The sequence below is a fragment of the Passer montanus genome, unplaced genomic scaffold (genome assembly GCF_014805655.1).
Source record: "Passer montanus isolate IOZ18808 unplaced genomic scaffold, ASM1480565v1 scaffold20, whole genome shotgun sequence".
Lineage (NCBI taxonomy): Eukaryota > Metazoa > Chordata > Aves > Passeriformes > Passeridae > Passer > Passer montanus.
The window spans coordinates 13,504,794-13,530,176 of NW_024366592.1; the positions used below are offsets into that span (position 1 = coordinate 13,504,794).

Here is a 25,383-nt window from a genome sequence, read left to right on the forward strand (position 1 = left end):
TACTCTTCATCTTACATGCATTGCACCTGTGTACCCTCTGTACCCTTTGGTGATTGGTCAGTGCACCTGGGCACTCCATGTCTCATTACCTTCAATACTGTTCCCCTGTCCTGCACAGCTGTAGCCCATTAGGAATGAGGCTCAGCCACAGCCCTACTCCCAATTACTACAAACTGTGTGCCTACAACACCCTTACAGGGCCTCACCACCTTCACAGGGCACAACTTCTTCCTCATAACAATCTAAACCTCCTCTCTGTCAGTGTGAAGCCATTCCCCCTTGTCCTGTCACTCCAGACCCTTGTCAAGAGTCTCTCAATCTTTCCTGTGGGCTCTCAAGGCCACAGTGAGGTCTCTCCAAAGCCTTCTCTCCTCCAGGCTGACCAGTCCCAATTACCTCAGCCTTTCTATAACCATCTCAGATCAGCAGTTACCCCTCCTGAACTCACCTCTTTGCAGCCAGGGTTGTCTAGAAGCTCAATGTTGCTGGCATGCAGAGGCTGTCCTGCATTAACTGGCATGAGAACAACTTTATCTCCCACCACAACCTGGAAGTCAGAAATAAAATGCAATTTAGACTTAAATAGTTATCCAGTAAAATGAAGTAATTATCATATTTAGAAAATTACTCAAATGCATGCTCTAGGAGTGGCACTTGGTGAATTTATTTGCAGACAATTCACACAGCAGGTCTGTTCCCCCATGATCTGCAATCACTTGGGTTCAAGACTTCCAACTAATCAACCCCTTGCATTTACAATAAGCATGTCCCCTGGTTCAGCAGAAATTCCAGACCATAAAATAGGTATGAATCTACAAATTCCAGGAGCAGCTCAGTTCATCCAAAAGTTACACTAAGTTCTCTTTATCCCAGAGAAAGCTTAGAAAGCAATCATGAGCCCTCAGCTCTGTGGACCATCTGCCAGTAAATGTCCTGACAGGCTCAGTAGTTCTCTGATTCACACTGCTCAACTGCAACCTAGAAAGACACAGAAATCATTGGAAATTCAGAAAGAGATGAACACACTCCATCCCCTCTGCTGTTGCTCCCTAAATGGTGTCTGAGCTCAGCACAGGCAGCAGGTTCAACAGCTGAGAGGCCTTCTCTCTACAAGAGGAATTCCTGACTGGCTTCCTGCAAGCAAATTCCCATGCCCTTGCAATTCTTTACAATATACAAAAAATTTCTTTAGCCTAAAAACTGCTTGAGACATGCATATGGAGAATTCAATTCATGCCTGGAAGGGGAAAAAATAATTAAAAAAAAAAAATCAATCCACATAGATTGGTTGGCACTGGGTCCTGATTTGCTTATGTTCACAGCAATTTTGAGCACACACAGACATGAAGACAAGTGGCTACATGTGATTTTTTACTACATGAAATGCTGCACAAGCCATGCTTTCTTTTGGAAGACAAATAAATAAAAACATTTTCTGCATTGATCAGCACATTTCCTATGAAAAAGCTGAGACCAGTTCAGCCTTGTGCAACTTCAATGCAGGTGAATTTGGTCCTCTCATTGCAGAGGTGAAAATGAAGGTTTACATGTTCTTTACCAACACAGCTAAAATAAACAGTAGCAAAAGACAGTGTCACCATGCTCAGATCACACACACAAATCCTATTTGATCCAAGGCATGAGAACAAGTTCACTAACAGAGTCAAAATAATGACAAGATGCCTATAAGACACATTTCTTATGCAATACATTCCTGCATGCCATGCTTCATACAGACATTACTTACAGCCTGTTTTAAGAAGACAGACAATTCATTAACCAAAATACCACCAGGTTTGCATCCTGCAAAGTGGAATCAGGACTTCAAAACTGTTGCATGCACACCAGAACTATCACAACTAAATCAGTAAGAGAGCATATCATTAAGCATTTTATTTAAAAAGAAAAAAACCCACTAAAATGGCAAATAACTGCAGTGCAATCCACACAACACCAATCCTGCTATTAGGGCATATTTTGTTGTTCAGTCCATCTGGAACCAGCTCCAGTTTTAATGAGTCCTATCTTCCATTGAAGAGCAGCTTCAAAAATTATGAAGACTTAATAGAAGTCTGCAGAAAATACTGCAGTTATGTCAATTACTGTAGTTATGTCAATTACTGTAAATTTTCAGTCATATTCTTTAATTACTTTCATTGACTTGCAAAATTAATCAGTTACTAGTGAAACTAAGCTAACCTTCTTTCAGAAAATGAAGTTCTAAAATATTTCACAAGGCTAAAAAGCTCTGATCACTTACCAGAAGAGTCACACACATGACTTCCTGTATCAGACTCCCAGATTCCTTTTCTTTTAGGACATATGGCATACTTTGCTTGCATTACCTGGCACAGTAGCAGCCATCCAAGCAGTACTTCACTACTCACTTCCCTTGCTTAAAAGACTTTCTAAAACAAGTTTTCTAGGGAATTTCCTCATTACAGCACAGAAATATAATTTTAAAAATCTCAAAGTTTCTAAACAGAGTAGGGGCCTGATATACCAAGCTAACACCATGAATTGAAAGGTTTCCATATCTGGGAGTAAATTAAAAGGAAGCAGTGGGTACAAGACTGAAGCCTCCCTCCATCTGTGAGAGAAAAATTTTAAAAACCCATCACTTGCTACTCCACAGGTGCCTGGTTTGCATATCTGTTGAAGAGGTAGAAATGCTCAAAAGCAGGGAGAGCTACCAGAGCACTAATGTTTATCACTGGAAATTTGCAAAGAAAATTGTCAAATCCTTTTGGGCCTAGCAGAAACAAGAAACAACTTCCCTTGGTAAATTCCCTCTGTAAATTACAATGGCAAGTTGCCAGCTCTGAAAAGCAACGTAGAAACAGAAAATGAGCAGAAGGCTGTTCCAAAGGAACCAAGTCCATTGAGTTAGGTATAAGCCAGTTTGCCACATGGCTCCGAGTCTGTCAGATAAATCCCCACGGGAACAGACAAGGAAAGGGGTCTGTGGCATGGGATGGTACTGCCATCACTACACTGATCTGCAATCTTTGTAGATCAGCAAGTCTGCTTCCAAACCCTCACATGTGCATAGTGAAAGATGGAACCAAAATCTCTGTAGTACTGAGAATGACTTTGAAGGCCAAGTATTGTTCTGCTGCTCTCATCTGTAAGAGCCCACCGTGGCTTTGCAGATGACAGGTCCTCCCTCTGGAGAGCATGACACACATATTTATTTTCCAAGCATGAGGAATTTAAAAATATGCTAAACTGATCTTATTCCAAGAAATTAAGCCAAAAAGAAGAAGTCACCCTTTTTTCTCTCCAAAGAAGGAAAAGAAATACCAGGCTAATGTTTGAACCATGTTTGTTTTCCTCAGCTGAAAAGCCATGCAGAGGCCCCCCCAAGGGCTATATTTGCTCTATTTCTCTGCAACAGGCTTTGGGAAGAAGAAGGATTTTCAAATACCCTTTTGATCACTACATGGAGCAGGAGAAGACTCTGACTCTAGGGATATTTGAGCAGGAGCTGGGAATGCAATCCTTCTCCTCTCTACAGGAGATTGCAAAAGGAGTTGCAAGCAACCACACTCATCATCCTGGAGAGCATCCCAAGGGCAGGCTAACCACAAAATTAATGAGAGAACATACATTAAAAAAGAGGCATTCCCTTCTACAATACTAAGAAGGCTTTCGCTGATTACGCACAGGGGAAAGCAGCCAAACATTCCCAGGTCTACAATGTAAAACCACACAAGTTCATCATCGTGTGGCCTTCCCAGAGGCAGATCTGAATTTTTCACATCGGGCACTCAACCAAGCCACAGAATGGAGAAGGGAATTGTAATCTCATGGCACAGCTCTCAGATCTGCAGCAAAGAACTCTTCTGTGCATTTTTCTTCTCATCAACATGCAAGACTCCAGCTGTAACCAACCCAGAAAAGGCTTCCAGACTATTCTATCCAGCTCAAATCATAGATACCATTTTCACATCAGAAGGGAATACAGATTTAAAGAAAGGTGATGTAGATGTTTCTTAGAGACATTCTCTACTGACCCCTTGAAAAAAACCGCTGCCACAAAATTTAAAAATAAAACAAAACCTTTTAAAAAAATAAGACTCTAGCATAAACTATGATTTCTTATCAGCTTTGTAAATCTGCACTCAACAGGTACACTTAGCAAAGAAGCCCCAACAGAGAGGCTCAGTTGAATGTGGCAACACATGAGATTCCAGACCATATAATTTCATAACACTTTCCAGTTACATATGAAAGGTAAAGTTCCCAATTACTCTTCTAATTTCTTCTTTCCTGAACTGAATCCATTATGAAACAGGCCAGCAGTGAAGAAGTTACACCTCCTGGAATTCTTCTCCCTTCTCCTTAACACATTCAGTATTTCCACTCACATTGTCACCTTCACTCCTCAATTTCCAGAAGGGCTGGATATAAAACCAGGAGCCCTCATTCCCTGCAGCATCCAGGGACACCCGCATAGCATTCTTCTCTAGCAGAGCTGGCAATCTCTTGTTGACTGTGAGGTATTTGTTGCTTTTTATGTGCAGTAGCTGGGAACAAAAAATAATTTTTAAAAAAAAAGTACAGCTTTTAGTTGCTTTTTCTCCCTCCAGTCAAAAGAGGAGGCACAGGCTTTCACACTGCAGAGATTTTCTATAATAAATATAAATAAAAATATAACTAGAAGATAGTCATCAAAATATGCTACAGTTTAGGAAAAAAGATGATCTCAGATTGTGAGAAATGTGTCAAGGATCATTTTTATAGCAGGGCAAGTGTCCATTGCAGTGCTCCCTTCAGGAATTACATCCTTTACAGAAAAGTTGTACTGCACTTAAGAACTTAGCTCCTGTTTCATGTATATGTCATGAGATACAGATTACTTCAATGATTTAAAAGGAGCTGCACAGAACCTCTATAGCATGATTTTGAAATAACTCTTGAAAATAAAAGACATTTATATTCAGTTCTAAACTGCAGCACCAAGAAACACACAGAATTTTTATTATGACATATTATTTAAACAGGAATACGCAGCACTTCTGGTAGGCTTTGAAACAGGCAGAAAAGCACAATACTGTAAACTTCACCAAGTTCTGTTTATCTGACCCTGACAATCCAGATTACAGTGGGTAGATAGTTAATTTTCACTGTAACCTTGAAATGAAACAACTGTTTCTTTTCCAGCACTGAGAAGGCAGATGGATTTCAATAGGTTTACCTGGATGACGTTGCTGTATTTTACAATTTCACCCAACAGCTTTCTGTTCTCGCTTTCATTCTGCTTTTGTTCCAGCTCTGCTGCATGCTGCAAGAGAATCACTATTTCTTTAGACTCTACAAAAAGAAGTACCTACTATTTCTTTAGACTCTACAAAAAGAAGTACCTGAAACATATTGCAGAAAGCAAATGCCACCATATTTAAATCCTGCAACCTACAAGCATTACTGCACTGGAAATACTAGCAGCCAAATCCTGATGCTGATTCTGACTTTATTACTCAAAATAGGGACTCTGTCACAATTTATGGGTCATACCTGAGATGCATGCTATTTTAAAGCTTTTCAAGTCCAAAAAGTAATTCCAGGGGCTTTATTTCATCCTATAGAGGATAAAAAGGGGCCTATGATTAGCTTCTCCCTGTCACCACTCCTTTTACATGTTGGGGTTTAATTGTACATAAACACATAGACTTTACAACAATACAAAAACATTAGCTCACAACAGGCAATATTAAAATTAAACAGGATAGACTGGGTCAAACACAGCCACAGAGCAAACTCTCCACTCCCAGCACTAACTGCTGTGTAACTCTGGCCACACACCACGCGCCTTCCTTGCTGTTTTTAACTGGAAGCACTGGTGACCTCTCCACTGCTCACAAAACTATCATCCAGGTTTGACAGGACCTTGTTTTCACTTAATCTCATGCATTCAGTTACAACATCAGGCCAGCTGTTTTTCAGATACAGATGAGTTGCTCCATCCACACTGTATTTGAGACAAAATAGAATCTGCAAAAAGGTCCACAAAAGAATCACTCAGACAGACGGCAAGGACAAACACAATTTTGAGGAATTCCCTGCTAAAGCACTGAGGACATCTCTTTGTCCACTCTTCTACCTAATTCCTCATAAGGATTTCCAGCATTATTCCCAGGGCTCCATCCTGATTTTAACAACTCCATTTTTATTTTATAAAATTTCTGAAAGCACTACCTCGCTTACAGCAAAGGCAAAACCCCCAGCCCAAAGTGAGAGAAACACCAGGTCAGGGGCCATAAATGCCAGTCAGGAGGTAGGAGAGCTAAGGAGAATATGGAGTTGCTATGGGGGCATAATAATACTCATCACAGTGGTTCCCAAGGCACTTGTTATTATTCTTTCTGGTGCTATTGTAATGCTACAGCCTGCAGATTGAGATAAGATTACAAAATACAGATGTCTCTTACTTGAAGTTTCTTCAGCAATGCTGCTTCAGTATGGTTCCCTTGCTTGGCTTGCTTGGCTTTCCAGTACTGCTTCTGGGCTGAGTATCTGTTCATAGGACACACCTTGAAAAGGCAGTCTGGGGAAAGATTGAAAGAAATACTCCTGAGTCATGTTGAAAGACATTTCCTTCTTTTGTAAATATGCATTGGTTAGGTTTGTTTTTCCAGAAATGTCCAGATACCAGTGTTTAAACACAGCCACCAAGTCAGCTTGGTGGTAATGATACAATAAACAGGGTGGTACAACACTAGAGTTGAACCTAAAGCCCTTAAAGCTTCGCAGGTTCTCACTTTGTGCAATCTCCGTAAGAGCGCCAGGCTGTGATCCTGCCATATCTGCCTGTTGCTTTTTAGCACCCCCACATCACAGATGCACTGTTTGAAGGCACATGAAACCTTGGAAGAGTGGTCCTGCTATCTGTATGCCAGACACCTTGCTTGCCCAGCTCCTCCTGGCGCTGCTGAATCCAAGGGTGGCAGGGGAATTCAGCAGCCAGCCACCAAGCAGGTTCACACAGAGTTTGGGTCTCTGTGCCTTCACTGAGTTGTTTTTACTGTTAGAGTTTTTCAATCAAAGTGACACAAGCTGAACATCACTACTGTCCAACAGACTAGGGAAAAAGCAGGTGATGAGAGAGGAGCCACCTGAGCAGGGTGGCTGTGCAAATGAGAGAAAAGGATGAGAAGAAGGAGAAGGAGGAGACTGCAGCCAATGCTGAGGTGCCAAATAAGAAATCAGCAGCAAAGGAAAGAATATCAATACACCAACCCTCATCCCATCCCCACCACCTCCCCATGTGGAGTGAGGGTGTTGCATATCAAGGAAGGGGAGAGATGTCTGGAATGAAGCCAAGGGGTTCTTCCTTAAATGCTTGCTCAATTGTTCATCTTTATTTCCCAAAACTGTAATCAACAATTGAATGTTTAAAAATTTAATTTTGTAAAATTCCCTGACTCAAGGGGTTTTGGGGGGGGGGGGGGAAGGGGTTTGTCCAGTGACAGTCCTATAAACTGGAAATAGAGCCTCATGATTCATCTAAAGCCAATTACTTTTAGAATGATAAACAAAATCTAGTCTTGCATAGTCACAATCATCAACTGCTCTAAAAGCAGCAAGACTTGACATCTCACGTAGCAAGCATTGCTAATTGTCCTCTCACACGGACATTTTTTAAGAAGCAAGAGGGAAGAGTTCTGCTGTGGGAATAGTAAGGACTGTCAGGACTGGGTGTTGTAGGGTGAAACTCTTTCACAACATGGGCTGCAGCCTGTAGATGTCAAAGGAAGGTCTGTCTCCAGCTATGAGCCCTCCATATTTCACTGGCACAGATGGCCAAGCACTGGATGAGGACTGACCCAGCCCCTATTCAAGCAGCAAAGTTTGTCCATACAAAATTGCCCCCAGTGGCAGAACTTTCCCTGGCACTGACCCAAAGTGCTCATGGATTTACACTCTTCCCCAGCCCTGAGTTGCTGTTCCAAGGAAAAAGTCCTACAAATCCTTATCAAAGCAAACCCAACCACTCTGCAAAGGTGTTTGCTCTCATTTGACATTTATAATGGGAATGATATCACACAACCTAGAGTACAGAACTCCCAGGTAACTTTAACAATATTCTGGAAACCAAGAAGGTGAAAAAAACCCAAAGTGCTGTGTGCCAATAAATTGTACTATATATTACAGGATATTTTACCTGAAGTATCAGGATTTCAGCTCATAAGACAAAAGTCTGCTATTATTTTCTGTCACAATCTATAATTAATATGCCTTCTCAAAAGGCTTCATGAAACATTTATTTCTCTGAAGTGACAATAACTTCTTTTTACAGGACCATTCTTCATTTCTTAGTTACTCCCCATGTATCCTGCTCCTTTGAGTAAACACGGTGCTTCCCAACCTCCTGCAGAGTCACAGAGCATGGTGCTACCACTCTGTAGAGGACCTTTTCCAAACCAGTATTACTTCAATTGTATTTCCCTCAATTTATAGACTAAAAAAATCATATTATTTCTTCCCAGACAAGAATTTTCCTATTTTATTTTTTTTTAGGATTTCAAATCCATAGAAACCAGATCATTCTCATCATTTTTCTCTGGGTTTGTTTTTTTGTTTTTTTATTAGAGTAACAAAATTATGTGAATTCAAGTTTCATGATCCTAAACATTGTAAGGAGGTGGAACAGAGCCTGTCCTAGAGATGCTACAGTTCAAATAAACAGGAAAAAAGGGAAACTGAGGCATAAGAGTATAAAGCAACTTTCCACCACACAGCAGATCAAAAAGCCATTCCCTCCTGGAGGTCAGTCTAGCAACCCACTCATGAGACAGAATGTCTCTTCTGACTTCTCCAGACATTCCCAGATAGTCCTAGTTCCCAATCCATTACTTTATGGAGTCTTACATAAATGTTTCTCTTCCTGGGAACTAATTAAGGAGGGAATATCAAAGGTAAGCAAATAGCACCTTAACTCAGGAAGTCTGAAAAGGAAAATAACTCCTATTATACCCTTTAAATTTTTCTTGATATTGGATAAGGATGGTTTAGAACTGTATCTGTCAGATGCTTTCTCTCCCTGCCCTCTGTTAGGGTTTTTTTTTTTTAAGTGTTAGAAATTCAACTCTTGCTCATCATGGAAGATTTCTTTGGTTTGCAGAACTAGAGAAATTATCACATGGCTTTACTAAAACCAGAGAAATGGGTAAGTGGAAGTGACAGGGCTATAAAATCAGTGTGTACAAAACTACTTGTTTTGGGGGGGAAAAAATGGACAAAAAGGTAAAAAAGAACTAGTGTGAAAATGAAAAGGGAAAAATGTGGAGGAGAAAGGAGTGGGGCAATGAAGTGTCCTAGGCAGGACAACAAAAAAGAGAAGGAAATTAAAGCAATTATGGAACTGGAAGGAACAAGAAGAAAATAAAAGGATAAACCAAAATTACATAGAGGGCAAGTAAAAAGGAAAACAGCAGATGGAAGAGGAAAGGGTGGGAGGAAGAAAGGAGGGAGTGCAGAGAAAGGTAATGGAAGGGAGAGAATTAAAAAGAATAGTCAGGAAAACCTTAGATCAGACTAAGACCTGAAAGGCAAAGGAGGGTATTTAGGAACCAGCATCACTTTCACTGCAGAAGCCTCAAAAAAATCAAAGGAATACAAATAAGAGTTTAGACCAGTTTAAAAACTTAAGTCATTTTACATTTAAAATATGAATGAGACTTGTGCCCCTTTTCCTTGATCAACAAGCACGTCTTATCTGTGCTATTTTAGACCTTGGAAGCTGAAAGTGTTTCCCACTGGAGATAGAAGCATCAAATTGGAGTGTGTTTAGGGTCCCAGACTAAGGAAACCTGCAGTTGTGTGGCTCATGATGTGGCTTTTCTTCAGAGGTACACAACTCCTGGCACACACTGCTCTTGCCAATCTCTGTGAACCCAGCCCTGCAGCACGGTACATGTTTCCATCACCACACTCAGTGCTTTGGATCTCACCAGCTTCAGCTGAAATTAAGACATGAAGCACCTGGTTTGATCAGTCCCTTCAATGCAATATAGTGAATGTTCTGTGGGGTTTCTTCACAAGGCTTCAGAAAACACCTGAAGTGTGTGGGACCAAATTCCATCCTCTTTTGCACTGATGCAAATCTGGATGTGCACCCTGGTGAACACAGAGCCACTCCAGGTTCATCCCAGTGTGACTGGGGGAGGAATGGGAAGCACAGCTTCTTCATATGGACACAGAATGAAAAGCAACCACATCTTTCCTTAGCTTAACAATGCTCCACACTGCAGGACATTCTGAAACAACCAGAATAGCAACCACCCACTCATAAAAGTAAATACATAGCAAAAATGAAACTGCTATTTTGAGACACCTCTTTACATAGGCTTTCAGTTTAGGCCAACAGCTCCGTACCTTGATTTGATCTCTGAGTGAACCCTGAAGGGGAGATACAAGTAAAAACCACAATCTTTCTTTTTTGTCCCTACCACTGGGAAAAGGGTTGATAAAATATTACCAAAGAAGAACAAACACAGTCCTCTCTGACATTAATTTTCAGAGTCAGTCCTTGAAATCTAAACATATTGTTAGAAACATGTTTTTCTCATACGTCTTTGACACCCAGGCCATGCTCTAACCTCAAATCAACACCAGTTCAACTATCAATGATAAAAACATTGTAAAGCACAGAGACAGCAGTTCCTATTAGTGAAAAGGCCCTACTCATCCTGCTCTTAGATGTTATTTTCAGTTGCTTATGTCTAATCATACAATTAATCGTTCATGACTAAGTCTTCTTTTCATGTTAAGAACTTACTTAAAGCAGTTTTTGTTTGGTTTGTTAACTTTGCTGCTTTAATTGAAAGCTATTTCCCAGAAGGCTCTTGGGGAGAAAAATATGGATTTTGCTTAGATTCTTGATTATAAGAACAATATTTAGAAACTCTTTTGCCTTAGGGCCCTGAGCAGAGCTAAGAAATTTAGCGAAGCATAGGCGAAATGTGCTTTTGGTCACTCTCATGGTAGAGACACCTCTGTGGTTCGAGGCACTAAATCTTAGTTAGACAGCAGGTTTCTGCTGAGCTTTCAGCAAAGCTCCTGCTATTCTCACACATGGAATTTGACTTAAAGGATGAAGGAGAAAACATCCAAAAGATAGGTTTATCTTTCCTGCAGCCATCCTCCTGAACACACATTGCTTATGGATACTTGAAACTAATATGATATTCAATGCCCCTAACACTATAACCATGCATTTATAGAAAGGCAGGTTGCATAAATTAATGTGACAATACCTTTTTCAGTAATTTAGTTTCTCCTTCCTACAGGTGTTAGAGACCGTATAGCACCTTTCAATACCTTCAGGGGGCTTACAAGAAAGCTGGATGGAGAAGGACTTTTTAAAAGCTGGATGGAGTGACAGGACCAGGGGGAATGGTTTCAAACTGAAAAAGGGTAGATTCAGATTGGATATAAGGAAGAAATTGTGCCCTGTGAGGGTGGTGAGACCCTGGCACAGGTTGCTTAGAGAAGCTGTGGCTGGCCCATCCCTGGCAGTGCCCAAGGCCAGGCTGGATGAGGCTCTAAGCAACCTTGGATAGTGCAAGGTATTCCTGCTCATGGCAGGAGGCTGGAACAAGATGGGCTTTAAGATGCCTTCCAACCCGAATCATTCTGTGTTGTAGCTCATCCAAATTTGCATGCTACCACCTTGCCAGCAGTCCCAAAATTAAGCTATGGAGCACTATAAAGAACAGCGAGCTAATGAGTGACTGGAAGAAAGACTACAAAAGGAGCTAAGCAGCAGCAGGGACAACGCGAATAGCTACTAAAAAGTTTTGGGGGGGGAGAAGGGGGGAGCAGGGGATGTGTTATGCAAGCAACAGACATAGGATACAATAAGGGACAGAGCCAAAACTGTCCACAACTAATGGAAACCACTCCCCTACAGAAGCTGAGACATAACTCAGGAGAAAGGACCTTGATTTCCCCAGCAGCAGAAAACAGCTGTACATTTATCAGTGTCCCATCCCCCTCTGGCATCTGCTCCACATGTGCTGCCACCAGTGATGGCAAATCAATCTGCTTCCAACCTGCATCAAAGTGCCCAAGTGATCAACACAAAAACCTATCAACTTTTTCTTTCTTTGCCTTTTCTTGCAGCACAGAGCTGCAAGAAAAGAACTCTAATGTACTGAAGTTATAAAATCAAGCCCTCAAACACTAGACAGTGAAAAAACTATGGTTGTCTTTTTAAGCTCTGTTGAGATCCTTAGTTTTAGGCATTTGGGTGTATTCAATTATCCTATCACAAATCTTTCCCAGTGACCTTGGTCTCATCTAGAAACCTGGATATGCTCAACTTTAGAAACACATCAGGGTAGCCCAGTAACAGAAATATTGTCCAAAGAACCCCCACCTGATATTTTGTGCAGCCTGGAAACTGTGTCACTTGCAGGCAGTGAGGGGGTGAAATCATAGTTATGCAGCCTGAAAGCCACACTGGATGTTACCCTCGGTTCTGCTTTAAAGTTATTCAGTCACACCAGTGACTGAAATTTATTACTGTTTGTTAGTATCTAAGCATCCTCACTTTTTTGCTTTCCAGTATCTGCCAGCATGCTGAATACTCACAGCTGGAACTGGAACCAACTGCTGATGTTTCCTGAATATATAATGCAAAAAACTCTTGAACTCTCTGGGAAAGCAGAACTTCACTCTCATGATGTTTTAAATGCTTTATTTTTTGCAATAGTAGCATATACATAAACACTGCAAATAAAATACTAAGGTTAAGAATGTCACTGGAATGCCTGACAATCACAGAATGGCTTGAGTTGGAAGGGACCTTAAAGAACATTGAAAATAGATAGAAACAGCCATGAAACATATTTTCCTACCTCTAAATCAGGCAAGTCAGACTCCTTATCTCAGAACTGGTGTGAGTCCAAGCCCTTTTAAGCCTTAAAAGAGGCTTAAGGCCCTTAAAAGAGGCCTGGATCAGGCTAGTAAGGCTCTGCTCTGGCACAGCTATGAGTACTTTTTTAACAGTCAAGAAGTAAAAACTACCTGTTGTCAGCACACTGTGATTTTTTTCCAATAAGCAAAACAGCAGAATTATCCAAATCTACAATGTTAAGTTGACATAAAAGGAAAAAAAAAAAAAAAAGCTGACAAAATATTTGGGGGTACTCCTTAAAATTGTATCTTATCTTGAAAAGAAAATAAACAATCCATCAGCTCAAGTAGCTTTGGACCTCACAAGTTTCTTTGCCATTTACAGTGACAGCAGGGCTGGAGCAAAGAGTTTATCACAGAGCAGGGGATCAGTGCTCAAAGCACAGAACAGGACTATAGGAAAGCAAGTCTTGGACTATAGGAAAATTCAGCCCCTTTCCCCATATTTTCTACCTGCCTCTTGTGCCTTTGCAAATTTTGTAATTCGTTCTCAAAATCTGCCATTCATATTCCAGTTTGAAACTTCATGCCCAAGGAGTTAGAACTGCATCAGTTGGTCATTAAAAAGAAAGTATCCCCACTTACTGACCTCGGAACTTCTTTGGAGGATTAGCAAGATCACCTGCCTCTGGCTGGACCACACATCGGTCATCCACTAACCTAGAAAAACAAAAGTTATCACACTCACTAAAACATGCCATCAATGTTTATAAATGCACAGACACCTGCCACCCCATAGATCCAAAAGCTTTCACATTTCTTCAGTGTAATACAAAAAATACCTTAAAAACTCTGTTATTCAGTTACTAAGCATAAACAAGAAAGTCTACATTTTCGTTCCAGACAGGGATTTCTTCTACAGCACTAAATTATGGTCTGTGTTTCAGCTCCCACTTCATTTAAATCCAGTTAAAATCCCTTTTGTCACACCAAATGCATTCATGCTCCATGTAAAATTTATGTTTTCCTTCACTGGAGCCATTAACCTTCAATCAAACAGTTTGTTTCTCTGCAGCTGTCAGATTTTCTTCTTCACCATTTCCCATTTTTTTCCTTTGAGGAGGCATGTGGAATTAAGGTTCAGCTTAATTCTGATCAGTTCTGATCAAAACTCCCAAGACCACATTTTCCTGTGCTAAAATGAATAAGCATTTCTTTAGTCCACAGCAGAAAATAAAGATGACAAATCTAATATATTTCTTGTAATATTTTAGAAGCTAAATAGACAATAAAATTTAAAATATGAATTGTTAAACTTATCTCAGAACTTCCTAGACATAAATTCATCTTCCTTTCAGGAAGCATGCTGTAAATAATTTGCCCATTTCAAACAATTATGCAGGAAAACCATGTTTAAGGACACACTACTGCCTGCCACTTCACAGCAACATTCTTAGCAGCCTTTTTGTTTGAAATTGAAATAAAAAGCATACAGCAAATTTACACAATAAATGTATTCACCTTTTACTCAAGTTGGTGAAGGCTTTGTCTCCAGCCACAAGCACAGCAAGGCCAATCTCCCAGCACACCCATGAGTTTTTTACCTTTAGCAAGATGACAAAGCCTCTACTGTAGCTGCAACTCCCAGAAACAAAAATTACAAAGAATTTTCGAAGTCAGCAGTTCCAATCTCACAACAGACTTAGATGCAAACATGCAGTGTCAGTGAGAAAGGGAAATTGAAAAAACAGCTTCAGGAGCGAGCAGGGAGCCTTAGGGAGTGGTGTTCTTCACAGTATGGGTTAGGCCAGGCTTAAAAAGAACGGAGTAAGGTTTGGAAAGCAGGACTCAGGAAGTCTTGCAGGCAGCCTGCATTCTGTCCATGTTCTAATAGGCCAAAGCTTCCTGCAAACAGCACCTAAAACCTGGAGTCACTAAGAGCTGACTGGAAAGAATTACCTTAAACAGAAGCTTTGCCGAAGGATTTTAATGCCAAGGAGCACCTCCCACTCTCAACAAAATCCCTGGAAGGTTTTTAAGGAGGAACCCATAAGATTTGACCTTAAGCACTGTCAGGATGGAAGCATATTGAAAAGTCAATCATAACTCACAAGGAATCTCCTGTATTCCTTGGTGGCAACTTCTACACCCTCATGACAACCACAACTGTGTGTGAAACACAAAACTTTCAACATGGCATGTTACTGTAGCAAAAGCCAGATAGAAAACAAGGTGTTGGTTCTGAGCAAAACAAATGGATCCTGCACGCTCTCTGAGCCAGCCAGCTGCAGTGCTCAAACACACTAGCCTTGCGGAGAACAGACATTCAATAATTAATACCCATCACTTGCTGTTCACCATTCTCTAAAGGCACAAAGATAAGGACTATAAATTAGTTTGGCAGCATTCAGGAACCAAAGACATCAGAGAAGACTAAGGAAAAAGGAACTGGTGCCGCTCCCATCCTATGGACACAAAATCAGAGCACAGAAAGGTTGATTGACATGTGCCAGGGCAGTGGCATGACAGAGCAGGAACATCATCTCCTAAGCCCTTGCTCAGCACCTCAGCTTCTCACATTTTTGTTTCTTATAGCAAGGACAAAAATCTGAGGAAAATATTGTTTTGTTTATTTAGCAGTTACTAAATTAACAATTTAATCCCCAGCATTTCCAGGTAATGCTACTCATCCTGTATTCCAGCTGCATAACTTTCAGGGAGTCTAAAAGCTCCTTGTTTACCCTGGAGGTGCTTGTTACAGTACCATGGGGTGAGCTGAGCTGCACATTATGCAAGACTTCAGCCTGCTCTGTGGAGGGGAACAGAAGAGGCTCTTCAAACACAGACTGTTGCAGCGAACACTCTGTGTGTGGGGACAGGAGGCTTGACTCCATTTTCAGAAGGCTGATTTATTATGTTATACATTATACTAAAAGAACAGAGAGAAAAGAAGGATCAGAAGGCTACCAAGAACAAGAATAGAATAGAATGCATAACAAAATCCTGTGACTGCTCACAGCCTCGACACAGGTGGCTGTGATTGGTCATCAGTTGAAAACAATCCACATGGACCAATGGAAGATGCACCTGTTGCATTCCACAGCAGTAGATAGTTAGTGTTTACATTTCTTTCTTAAGGCCCTCAGCTCTCATGAGGGAAAAATCCTAGGAAGGGATTTTTTTTATAAAATATCATAGCTACAACAGATCACTTCCTCCGACACACAATTCAAAATATTCAAATCCCACTTTTATAGTGAGCCAAAAGCAGCTGCTGATTTGTTACTGATGCCTGCCAGGTGGCTGCATTAAACAAGCAGCAATTCAAAACCTTTGTAACCTACTAACAAATCCATTTGAGATGAGGAAAACCAAACAACAGGATTGACTGCAAAAGGTCCTGGCCACCTGCAATGACTGTCAGACCACACCACAGCAGGTTTTAAGATCACTTGCTTGTAGGTTTGAATAGAAGGCCAAAGTGCACTAGACCAGGCTTTTCAGACAAAGGCAGAATTTACTATATTATATTTATTGAATTATATCATAAAATGTGCAAGCTACGTAAACACTGATCCAAACTACGGTGCAAATATTCAAGCCACTTAACCATGGTACAATCAGAGAAGCTTTAACAAACTTCAAGGGGTTTAATTCCTTAGCTGGACCACAAACAATACTGCTTTGTGCTCTCTGCTGTCATTCAGCACCTGGCACATACAACACAATTGCATTTCAGTTTTCCATACACTGGCAGTACATAAATGACAAAGAAGATCCCTGCGCATGGTATGAAACTCTCTCTAGCTGAGTGCATTCTCCCCTGAACACAATAAATACCTGGGCTTTGCACAATCCCCCCAAGTAACTGCTGTAATTAAGCTATACAGCTCATTGTTAGTGCCTAAGATAAATCATCAGGAAAGTCAAAACAGTAATTACAGCCCTAGACTTTACGCATGGCCCTTTTTATTCAGTAACTGCTGAATCAGGGGCTGAAAGCAACAACGCTAATGGGATTGGTTGTCCCAGATGCCCAGTCATTCTCCCACTAAAGCCAGTGGAAAGTTTTCCACTTACTGCAGGGCAGTCACGAGCACTTCCTCATCATTGTGCCACAGGCAGCCAACCTCACAGACCAGCAGGTGTTTAAGCCATAAAGGCCTCACAGGGTTCAGAAGTGTACACAACTACAGCATACAAAGGCTCATTAAACAAGAATTGGAGCTACCGAAAGCAATGCCTAGGAGATAAGGTGTGCTTCTCCACAGAGGCAGAGGGGGAAAGTAAAGGCAGTTCCAACTCTCCACTATCATCACAAAATCATCCAGGATCAGTCAGGGTGGAAAGAGCCACAGTGGGGCAGCTGGTCCCACCTTCCTGCTCCAGCAGGGCCACCCCAGAGCACAGGATTGCACCCAGGCAGCTCTGGAATATCTCCAGTGAGGACACTCCACACCCTTTTTCTGGACAATCTGTTCAGTGCTCAGTCACTGTACAGGAAAAATGTTCTGCCTCATGTCAAGTGGTCAAAGCACGACCTTGTAGAGCTCTTCACCTCTCTTCCTCTCCTCTCTTTCTCCCCCATCATCTGGTGGAGTTGAAGTTGCCTCTTGTCTTATGAAATGGGAGGGAAGACACTGGGGTGGGAGGAGCAGGACTGAGCAACAGCAGTATAATTGATAAGCAAAGTATGTTGGCAGAAAAGTCTAATGGTGCCCGGGTTCACAGATAGGAATCATATATGCTCCATAAGTCTTTGTGTCCTGCAAGCTCCCCTGATTACCTCTAACACAGGCTAAAGGTAAATACACCCAAGGTTTTGAGGAACTTGCAGATGTAATGCAAGAATCAAGGAATAGTTGTACAGCTGTAATCCTAGAAGACTGTTCCCAGTGATGAGTTATTTTAGATTTACTACTGAGATACAATTGCATTCTCAAAGAACAAATACCAATGTAAGAAAACAATAGGAAAGGAATTATGGTGGGTTTCATGAATTTTAGGTCTCTTTCATAACATAAGATTCTTTTTAGATTGTCAAAGAAAGCAGCTACATAATATCATTTATCTTAGCTTTATACCTTGAGTTTCAAAAATACCATCCTGAAATGTATTTTGTCTCTTCCTACCAACAGAGAGTTCAGAATAATCATAGCCAATATTATTACATACAATAATACCTGAATACATGAGCACACAGACTCTCCCATAGGTGGAAATGCACGTGTGTATGGGTGTAACTTGTTTAAAAATACAAGACCCAGCTGCTCATATCTATTACACATTTGGTACTATTTATACATCTATGGAGTATTTTACTCCTCAAAAAGCTGAATAAACTAAGCTAGAGGTGATGTCTTCAATGCAAGACACTCACATTGCTCAGCTTTTATTCTCTTAATGGTATCATAATTTCACTGCCTTTTTGGGCAGCACAAGGCCTGGGCAGCAGCAGCAGGAAGAGGGGAAAAGTTGGTAACCAGCATCAGCAAGAGAAGCTGGACATTTTAACTGCCAGTGGAACCCAGCAACCTATTTGTTCACAGAGAATGCTGAGGTTCCGTCCCAAAACCAAATAACCTCAATACCCCCTCATGAACAAAGGAGCAGTCCACAAATCCTCCTTCACTTTGCTCCTCAGACTTCCCTTCACACAACCTCCTCCACAGAAACATTCCTCCAGGGCCCCTGCCACCCAGGACACTTCTTTCCTCCCAGACTGCAGCGTGAGCCTCTCTCATGCTCCACACATCCCAGCAACTGCTGGGGAAAAGAGGTGCAAGTCACACCACCAAGAAACCAACCAATAATGAACAACAGGTGATTAAAATTTTGCTGCCCTGGAAATCAAACATCAAATACCTAAGTGCCAAAACAATCAGATCCACCCAGTTCTTTTCCAAGTCCACCCACTTTTCATTTCATTTGGCTTATTATCAGGCATTGTGTGCTTGAAGTGGTCTCCTGCCAAAAATCTACAGTCATCCTACCTCACCCTTCCCAAAATATGAGTTCATAGTCCTTTCTGACTACCAGTCCTGCTTCAAATGATTTACAGCTCTATGATTAGCTACCCTGTATGAAATGTGTCCTTTTTCCTCTCTCTTTCCAACAATAAATTTTTCACTATCATCTTTTCACATCCTTTAGGGTCCTCTACAGTAATCCCAGCTCAAGCAGAAAATAAAAAGGCTCTTCCTTGCACTTATAGAAGGGCTATTACACCTCTGTAAAATTTAGGAAGATTCCATGCTAAAAAGTCCTTTCAACAAATGGGAGGACAGCAAAACAATATTTAAAGAACTTCATAGCGGTGAAGTACAGCAGCACAGAGACAAGTCTGGCTCCTGCCTGCCTCAAACCTTAGGAACTTTATACTTTCCTTCCTGAACAAATTTTAATTCCCACAAACACAAAGCATAGAACAGGTTGAAAAGTGCTGTTTAATAAATACTTTTACACTAGGAAAAAAATTCTATGCATCTAAAACATTCCAAACTTCTAAAGGTGTCTAAAACAGCACACAAATTTCACCATGAACAACCTTTAGTGCAAAACCAAGATGTGGATGCACTTTATCTGAGCTACACAGAGCAGAAACACTCAGCCATTCCAACCATCCCAAAAATGCTTGTGTGGGTCACTTGGTATTAGTAAATGGTGTGGAGACACAAGGGCAGAAAGCACAATCCCAAGCACATAGTGGGAAACAAAACACCACCATACAAGCAGGCAGCTCCACATTTGCACTAATAACTGCACAAATAATTAGCCCTAAAGTTTTCCCCTTATCTGATAGTGCATTATATATTCTTGTAACTTTACCTGCAGGCTTGCAAGTCAAGGGGGAGGGAGTAAAAGCAGAAGTTTTTCTGCTCAATTAAGTAATCCAGCTATAAATCCTGAGTGCCATTTTGTTATTCTATTGTATTGTGGTATATCCAATCATGCTTTTAGACTGAAAAAGCTTCTGTTTGGTAGAATTTGTTTATCCCTTTTTATAGCTATATTTACATCTAAAACATTGTGCCATTTTCATTAAATTAGAAGAATAGAGCTAAAATAAATTATTACAAAGGAATAAAATGTTATTTGGAGGTTGCAGAGGAAGGGAGAAAGCATGGTTCTTGGATTTTGGTCCCAGTTTTGCAATTTTCTTGGCCTCTGTAATAGGTAAGCCATTATTGCACCAAGATAATGGTACAGAGCTTCACTTGGACATACTGATTTTTGCCAAGGAAATGAACATTTGCACAGTATTTCAAGATCCTCACATCAATATAAGATACATCAAGTCACTCCTCTCAGCAGTCCCTATATATATAGTCCAAGCACACCTATATATATTCTGCTGTCAAAAGGTGACTGGGAATTGGTCAGCCACAAGGCTGAGAGGGCACAAAAAGTGTTTGGACAATGCCCTCAGGCATAGGGTGTGATTCTTGAGGCTGTGCAAAACCAGGAGTTGGACTCAATGATCCTTGTAGGTCCTTCCAGCTCAGGATATTCTGTAATTCCATAGGGAAGTGGCAATGGGAGGAGGTGTGCCAGCCTATCCCACCCAGCTCCCTCCCCAGGCACACCCAGTTCTGCTGTACTTCTCTACAACACTGGCGCTCTGTTCCCAGGCAGGTTTTGGCTTCAGTCTGCTTTGGTACCTTTGATAAACAAATTACATTCCCATAAACCCAAGGAAATGGTTGATTTCTTCCTTTGTTTCTTTTCTAATTTTTTTTTTAATATGAAAAGTAAGAGTCTATCATACAAGGATGTTACGACAGCCTAAAGGCATTTAATTGGAAAACCCACAGGCAAACCCTCTTTTGGGTGAAATTTGTATTAAAGCTAAAAAATTGAAATTATAAAATGAGTATTAGGAAAGCTTTCTGAAGGCTTTCTTTAGTGGCTTGCAGGACACATCACCTGGAGGACTGGACAATTTTTCCACTACTAACATTTTCCTTTTAGGTGAAATCTTGGCTGTCTTAGAAAGGACAAAATTTCCACTGATGTCTCTGAGGCCAAGATTTCACCCCCATCATCCCAGCTTCCCAGAACTGCACTGAGGGATGAAGTTGAAAGACGCAGCAGTGTCAGCACCTCACACAGATTTAACTGCAATTTAACCTCTGCAGCATTTCCACTGAATCCAGCTACCTACATATGGAATGCAAACACGGGAACAAGCCCAGGATTTGGCCCAAACCTAGATGTTAATCCAGATTACACACATGACTTTAACTCTGCTTGCTCACACCTTACAACACGTCTGCAACTCAGCTGTCTCAAAGTAAAAAAAGCACAGATAAAGTAGAATTACTAGGTATTTCAACCTAACACACATTAGAAACACTGACACTAAAATATATTAAAAATGAGGGTGTCAGAGGCAACCCTGCATCTTTATGTGAATTTTAGGCATGTAGGTCACTAACTGGTCCCTGTCAGACTGAGAAGTTTAAATTTCCGTGGAACACAGTGACTTCAGAAAAGAGATCCTAGTAACAGCATCACTGCTCCCAAAACCAAGCAGAACTCATTGCAGAGTTACCTATTCAGCCACAGAAAAAGATAAACCAACAGCATAGAGAAAATAATCCAAATCAAAATAAATTCTACGTCTAGTTTACAACAGAAGAATTTAAGGGTTTTTTTCTCAGCTTTGCACATATCTTTCAAGTGACCATCAAGTGAATGGTCACTTGAAAGGACTGCTTTGAAGAACTATATGCTAATAAAAGGAGTCAGAAAGACTGGATCATTCACTGCTAACAGCACTTAATGAAAACTGAGAGATTTATCCAAAAAAACACTATAGAGAAATGCCAATATCTGTCCAGTGATCAAAAAGTTACTTCATCCCCGTAATGAAGGCAGTCACATCTACTCATCAAAACGGCAACACTTACTGTAGAAAGGAAGCATAAGCAAAGGAAGAAAATTAGCAAACTTTGCTGAAATAGCACAATGTAAAAATATTGTTGTTTAAGCAAACAAACCAGCCTCAGATGCTAATGTAAGGCCTATAATGAACCTCAGCATCTGGAATGACAACTTATATGTAGGCAAACAAATGCATACAGAATATATACATACACAAATATGCATGAAAAAACTATCAATCCTGCAAACACAGGTTGGAATGTAAATTCTGGAAAATGAGCCAAGTTCTTTCTCCATTTTGTAGCACAGAATAATAATCCAGCAGACCAACCCATGTCAGACTATGTAAAAACATGAGTGGAAAACATTGCTCAACCAAAGTACTGACATTTTACACATTCTGCAGCGCTTATTTTACACAGGCAAAGCAAATTTTACATGCATTATTTTTTAAGCAAAAAAACCCAATTTTTCAGACAATACAGATAACAAAACCCTCCATGTTACAAACGCTGTTATATGACAAGGTACCAAACAAAGGGCTCACCTCATTTCAGAGGCCAACAATGGGGACAAGTCCCAAGCTAGTGTGAACACAGTTCCGCTGAAACGAGTCAAACAGCCCTTTTCTGCAGCAACACAGTACCTAACCTAGCACTTTTTATATCCCTCCTGTAGTGCACCTTCCTTCAGCAGCCACAGAAACTGTCCAAGCACACTTGTACAACACATCCTGAGCTCCCCCAGCCATAGCCCCTTTCCATAAGATGTGCAATATCCTGGCACTGTGCAAACCTGGACTTTAGACCAGGAACATAAACCTTTCCTGACCACCCCCTTGCTCTGGAATTACAGCACTGCCTGGTTTTGCCTTCAGATAAAAGGAGACAGCTCTCAGGTTGAACAGCATAACCAGCAACAAGCTTGTAGCCACCAAGCAATCCAGCTCCCAAAAACTCTGCTGCTGGTTTCAGCCTCTACTTCTGCCCCTAGGGACAATGACTTTGGCTGGCAGGAATTCCCTGAACGAGGTCTGCTCACCCTTTAATGTGTCCAGCGCTCACCAGTGGCAATGAGAATTGTGCACAGGAGATGCCTCTACATCAACACATGCTCCAATTCTTTCAACAAAGGACAGTACAATTTTTATTTTCACATTGCAATAATAAATGTTTACAAATTTTTGCAGCTTGCCCTGCAGCTTGCAGGATTTTTTTTTTTTTGCATATTCTTTGCTCTTTTCTTTCTTCAGCAGCAAGTTAAAAAAAAACTGAAAAAAAAAAAACAACCCAAAAAACCAGCTGAGAAATCAGTGGCTTTATTTACTTCTCTTAAAACTGAGAAAAGCCAGTTTCCCACAGGGAGAGATCATTTTGGGAGCTGTTCCAGATTGTCTCAGAACTGCTTTCCCAGTTGCTGGGAGCTCCTCTGGGAGCCCTTTGCCACACCTACCCCAACCTGTACACACTCGCTTGAGAGAGTCCCACATGGTAGCACAGAGCCAAAACCTGAAGAGGAAATGCTTGGGAATGCTCTGGCCACAGTGGAAGGAGCTGGGAAGTAGGAGAGTCACAAAACAGTGACTCTGCAACAAGCAGGGGGGCAAAACAGTCACTTCTGTGCAAGTGGACAGGTGTGACCCTGTTCTACTTGTGGGAACATTTCATAACCAACATTTTAAAGCAGGAAAATGACATAACAAGCAGGTTCACATGTCAAAACTGTTTCAGACCTTTCTCAAACCAACCACCAGGCAGGCTGTATCTCCCACCAGGAGGCTACACTCACAAGAGCCAATCTCAGATGCCCAAGGGCTCTCCCAGGCTCTGAGGCACAGAAAACCCCACATCTGCTCAGCAGATGCTAACCAGTGTGGCTGTGTACTCCAGGAGGAGTTTCCAGGACTGCTCCAGGCTCATCCCTGCACAGGGTCTGAGGACAGCATAAGTGGCAAAAATCACTCCAGAAAACACAGCAGTACAGGCTATTGCATCTAGCACCCAAAGCACACAAGAGCAGGTGTTTACTAATATAGATTTATTTTTTTTTTTGGTCCACCTGAGCTGTCAGTAATGACTCTGCTGAGCACCAAGGGGCTCTAAATCTCTGGCTGTGCTGTCACCTGTCAGTCAGATCATCTTCTAAGGTGTGTCTAAACAAGATCTGTTAGAAAAAAATAAGTTTGGCCTTCTACCTTCAGGCCCTCCAGTTCAGCAGCATTCTTTTCAGCTGAAGGAAATGCTTCCAGGTCTCCTCGCACAGCTTATCCTGACACCTTAACAGAGGAAAAACACCTGCAAATAATAATTTCCTACTGGGAAAACTGGAGTCTTTTATCACTTACATGCATTTACTGGGAATTAACTGTCAGAGAAACAAAGAAATCAGGTTTTTTAAAAAAGACTTCACTTGGTGATACAACAAGTGGAACAACAATAGCCACTTCGTTTTTCCTTTTTAAATGCAATCCTGCTATACACACATACACTTATCAACACTCATGCTACAAATCCCACAGAATCAATGGGTTTTAAAGACACAGACTGTGTTTGACCTGAGAGAAAGGAGTGTGGTTCCTCCTTCTGGATCAGTATCAAACACAATCTGGGTACATACAACGCACCTTCCCCCTTCTGTGCCAAAGTATATACCTCAGAAAGCAAAGGCAAACCAGCTCCAGGGTTACATCTAACCAAGCCAAAGTAATCAACTCTAGAAGAAATGTAATGCTATCACAAATTTTATTCCAAACCATGTGATCTTTGTTATCTTTTCTATTTGACTTCCTGATGCTGCATTGAGAGATATTAAAAACCCCTCTACTTTCACTGGAAAGGAAAAGAGTGCATGTTCCTTGCTGTCACCACTGCCCTGAAAAATGTGAAAAATGGCCTCCAGTTCTGAGAGCTCAAAAACCAAAAGACCAAGAGATCAGATGCACGCATGATTACTTTTTTTAAATCTCACAATTTTTCAAACTCCTCTCTTTTGTTTCTGGGGGATCTGACTCATAATTTTCAGAAGCAAACAGGAAACACTGCAGACATCTCCAAGTGTTTCCTCTCTCCACCCTCCCACCCACCCCTCTTGTCTTTTACATAATTTCTGGAGACTTTGTTATTCCTTTTCTATATTAGCAATGACATAGCACTTCCCTACACCAGCTCCAGTGTGCTGAGGTGCAAGAGACCCTCCTTTTCCCAGCTCCAAGGGAGAGATATCCTTCAATCCCTTAAAAGGACAAAGCAGGGCTTTCCCTGCCTGAGGAAGCCAGGCCTCGGGAGTGGCAGGAGCCAGCTGTGGGGAATTCAGTCCTCCTCCTCACAGGAGAGGGGGACCTGGAGCAGAGAAACAGGATGAAGAAGTGTTAGAAGGTAATGTGCCAGGAAAGCCTTTTTACCTCACTCCATTTATTAAAGCGCTTCCTTTCATTGTATACATGGGAAAAAATAACATTTCCCCTTCTCCACTCACCAGCAGGACCTGTCAGAGCACTGGGCAAGCAGCTTCTTAGCAGGCTGGGCAGGAGGCATGGCAGAGGGATAGCCTTGGGATCAGCTCCTCTGCACACAGAGTAGAGCCCTGACTGAGCATAACGGGGCTTTAGCTTGTGCTGCAAGAAGTTCTTAATGCCCT

At 41.3% G+C, this 25,383-nt stretch overlaps 1 protein-coding gene across 7 annotated transcripts in view; it reads right to left on the bottom strand.

Moving 5' to 3' along the window:
* The window catches only part of ITPR2 (inositol 1,4,5-trisphosphate receptor type 2), a 244,485-nt gene that overhangs the window by 201,465 nt on the left and 17,637 nt on the right, over positions 1-25,383 (bottom strand). For 3 of the 7 annotated variants that reach the window (XM_039708067.1, XM_039708065.1, XM_039708064.1), the window contains exons 2-6: positions 13,511-13,581; positions 6,432-6,547; positions 5,201-5,287; positions 4,371-4,529; positions 449-547 (exon numbers count right to left, since the gene is read on the bottom strand). In XM_039708067.1, the coding sequence (XP_039564001.1) occupies positions 449-547; positions 4,371-4,529; positions 5,201-5,287; positions 6,432-6,547; positions 13,511-13,581 (532 nt within the window). Of the gene's footprint in view, positions 1-448; positions 548-1,747; positions 1,804-4,370; positions 4,530-5,200; positions 5,288-5,889; positions 5,995-6,431; positions 6,548-13,510; positions 13,582-25,383 lie in introns of those variants that run through there. The other 4 variants (XM_039708063.1, XM_039708062.1, XM_039708068.1 and 1 more) reach the window with 3 other exon arrangements.